This window comes from Pteropus alecto, unplaced genomic scaffold (assembly GCF_000325575.1).
Source record: "Pteropus alecto unplaced genomic scaffold, ASM32557v1 scaffold74, whole genome shotgun sequence".
Lineage (NCBI taxonomy): Eukaryota > Metazoa > Chordata > Mammalia > Chiroptera > Pteropodidae > Pteropus > Pteropus alecto.
The window spans coordinates 3,676,982-3,680,819 of record NW_006436291.1 but is presented as its reverse complement, the minus strand read 5'-3'; the positions used below and the strand labels follow the sequence as shown (position 1 = coordinate 3,680,819).

The window sequence follows — 3,838 nt, the reverse complement described above, 5'->3', positions numbered from 1 at the left end:
CTCGCCACCCTCACCGAGCGCGCGTCTCCCTCCGCAGGCTGTACGAAAGCAAGGGCGAGGCGGACTTCATGGACTCCCTGCTGCAGCTGTTCCGGTCCATCAGCGACATGATGCGCGGCGCGTCGGAGCAGGCCGTCAGGGTCAAGGTAGGCCCTGGTCCGCCGGCCGCGGGGCGCGGGAGACGCGGGGACTCGGCAACCCGATGCCGAGCCGGAGCGGGAGGTCCGGGTTTGGCTTCCGCAGCCAGTGAGGGGCTCCGGGCGCCCGGGACTGCCCCACCTGCCTGCGCCCCACCTGCCTCCGCGGCGCTCTGACCACCCGTGCTCACGAGCTCTGCCCCAGCAGGACAGGCTCTGCCGTCCCTCCGGAGTCAGGACAGGTCGGCGGGACCATGTCGTCAGGGTAGCTCCGTGTCCGAGCAGATGGGGGAGGCTGGGGCCGCCGGCGCATCAGTCAGACCTCAGGCTGTGCCACGCAGGTGGTGTCACGTCACATCGTCGTCCTCTCCTGCGTGGTCGCTTGCCTGCCCAGGAGAGCACCCAGAGTTCCCAGGGTCCCCCATTCTCTCCTCCTCTGTACCTGTTCTTGCCCTGGACCTTCGGGAGGAAGGTGCCTTCCTGTGCATGGGGTCCCGTGTCCTTTAGGATCCCCTGGGTGGAGCAGCCCCGGGCTGCACTGCTCCCGGCATCCTGGTGCTGGCGAGTGCCACGGGCCGGGTCACGGCACAGGTGGCTGTGCAGCTTGCTGCTGCCTTCGAAGGAGCGGCACCTTCCAGACCACTGACCCGCCGCTGTCACTCGGCCGCTCGTGGCGGCCGCCTCTGTTCTCACTCCCACTCTTAATGTTCTTGTAACGTATGATTCCCGAAAACCTCTTGTAGCTATTGTCTTAACAATGGTTTGGGAAAGTGATCTCCCAGCTTCAGTGCTTGGCATTTGGTCTGGGACAAAGAGGCCTTTATGCTCAGATGCGTCTCGTGGTCTCTGCGGCCAGGAAACCCACGTGACTCAATGCGGACCCAGTCCTGACGGCCCTTTCGTCCCGGACGTGGGCACCTGTCTGGCAGAGCCGAGCAACTCCTCATGGTTTCTCGTTATTTATGTGAATCTCTTGTAAAAAAATAAAATGATGATCTATAGACAATAATTGTGATACACATGTTAACGTGACGGGATATTTTGGCAACTTGATATCACCTAAAGCTACCTTATTGTCAAGGTTAAAATTAGCAATGTGCTCCGTACATGTACTACTAAGTCCTGTGGCATTTTAGGAAAATGGACACGGGAAGTGTAAGAATAGATAAAAACTGCTGGACGTTTTGAGCCCAGAAGGGACTATAGATTTCTAAATAATTCCAACGGTAGTAAGTGGTCAGGTGTGGCTTGTGTCTGCCTCCTTCCCTGGTGTCACGTCATTCAGTGACTGGGTCTCAGAAGGCCTTCCTTCAGCGGGCGGTTTGTTATAAGGCATGCGTGAACCCAAGGACGTTCGGCCTTGACGCGAACCTTGCATCTGCCACACAGGCGACTGCGTTGTATGTGAAACTTTGCCCCCTTGCTGCTAATTTCGTATTTTGTTCTTCCACAGTGTGGATGCTCTCAGCGTCTGAGGTTTAAGGGCTCCCAGTATGGGACGCTGGCGTTTGTGTTGTTTTAACTTTAAGTTTGCTCTGTCGAAATGGGAGTACGAGTGTGAATCGTCTTACACAGAGAAAATGAAAAGACGCATTTCCGAGGGGTGAGCGCTGTTCCCCAGAGCACCCCCTTTCGGCTGCTTTGAGTTTTGAGAGGATCTGCATGCCCTCGTTCATGACTTCAAAGTCAGCATGCTCCCTTGCCTTCTTGGTGTGCATTGGGGTGACCTTTGGGGGGGTCTTTATAAGACAGACCAGTATTCCACCGTAGGCATGGTCCCTGCACAGACACGTGGGTTCTTTATACCTTCTGGCTTTTGTGAATGATGCGGCTGTGAGCACAAGTTTACAAATAACTGTGCAAGTCTCTGCTTTCCCTTCTTCTGGGTGTATGCCAGAAGTGTGACGGCCGGGTCATAGGGCAAAATTCTGTGGTTCATCCTCCGAGGAATTACTATACTGTTTTTCACAGCAACTGTACCATTTTACTAAAAAAAAAAAAAAATTAAAAATTCCTTGTCACATTTACTTTAGCGGCCATTTCCGGCAGCTTCTCAAGCTTGAGGCTCCTGGCCCACCCAGCCCCACCTCCAGCACATGATGCTGGTCTGTCTGCTTTACCGAAAGGACCTCCGGGACCTGGCTGGTGACGCCTTTCCTTCTTGCTTCCTTCTGAAGGAGAAAAGCCCATCTTAACAACCTGAGACGAACCTCCCACCTGTTTCCACCTGTGCTGAGGTCACCCCCACCCCTCCCACCCCGGGTCCCCGCTGACCCCTCTCCCTTTCCTCTCAGTCTTGGGTTTTCTGTCTTCGCATCATATGGCCCCTTTCACAACCAGGCCCCGAGCTTCTCAACGTCCATCAGACACGTGGACATCCTTGTTTGCCGTCACGCCTTCCTCTGGCTTCACGCCCTGTGAGAAGGTCCTCGCACCTGTTCCCACTGCCCTCTGGTTCTGCTCTACCCCACGTAATCACGGCCCCCTCACCCTCACCCCCCCATACAACCCAGAGGCACGTCATGCAGCCCTTGCAGAGTCGCGCGTGGTGGTCATTCTCTTCCACTGCCTGCTCTTCCCTTGCTCACCTTGGCCGTGAGGTGCTGTGTTTGCTCAGGTCCTCAGTCACTGCTGATTGGTGCAGACAGTCTCACAGGTACTCCGTACACCCTCAGTGCTGGACCAGCCCTTGTTACCTGCCTGTATTTCAACATCTCCCCAAAACTCATCTAGGGGTGGCCTTCTTTTTCTCCGGGTGCCTGGAGAAATGGGTCAGATTTTAGTTCCTGCTGTTCAGGAATCTTCAGAGTCAGCCCAAGCAGCTGTCCCTGCCTTTAATTCTGAGAGACCCAGGTGGCATCCCCCCCGATCCCCCCAGGGATGCCAGCCTCGTGGATGCTTGGAAGACCAGAAGCCCTCTGAGGGTCAGTTCCCCCAGCCAGTGGCTGGGAGAAGCGTGCTCGAAGCACTGGCCTAGCAGTAGCTGATGTTCATTGATCACTTTCTCTTTTAACTGCTTTATGTTCGTCAATGTATTTGACCCTTATGGTATCACTGTTAAACAGGTACTGCCTTTGGTTTCAGGTGAAGACTCCTAGAGATCATCATTACACAGCGCGGACGGGGCGGAGTGATGACTTAAGCCTCGGCCACCGGATTCTAGAGCCACACTCTTGTCCCTTCGTCTCCCCTAGAGACCGTTGCTAAGCACCATGTTGACGGACAGTAGCTCTGGATTGGTTTGTCAGGCCTTTGGTGGTGTAATCGTCATTCCTTGTGGGGCTTCCATCTAACTGCATACGGTCTGTGTTCATTCGTAAAGCAATTAAAAACCTGTGAAGAAATGTCCAAAAAAAAAAAGGGTGTGTCTGAAGCGAGAATAAAGGGAATTAGACGGGACTGGCCATGAAGACTTTTTCGGGGACGAGATCTTGGGGCTGGCCCCACTGCGTTGGCAGCAGGTGGTTCTGTATCTTTCTTTTTTTAAAACTTTTTTTTATTAGTTTCAAGTATACAGAACATTGGCTAGACACTTACATGCTTTACGAAACGAGCCCCAGTTACTCTGTCTTCCCTCTGGCTCTCCGCCCTGCCGTTACCCCCTGCCGCCTGCATTTCCTGTGCCGCGCTCCCCGCCCTGTGACCCTCTATCAACTGGTTTGTACTTCTTTAACCCTCCGCCCCTTTTCCCAAAACCCCCC

The 3,838-nt window shown here is 54.6% G+C and overlaps 1 protein-coding gene across 1 annotated transcript in view; it reads left to right on the top strand.

Annotated features, from left to right (window-relative positions):
* DOCK1 (dedicator of cytokinesis 1) overlaps nt 1-3,838 on the top strand; it is a 380,982-nt gene that overhangs the window by 57,858 nt on the left and 319,286 nt on the right. The window contains 1 exon segment of the mRNA XM_025047519.1: nt 38-146. Coding sequence (XP_024903287.1) covers nt 38-146 — 109 coding nt within the window.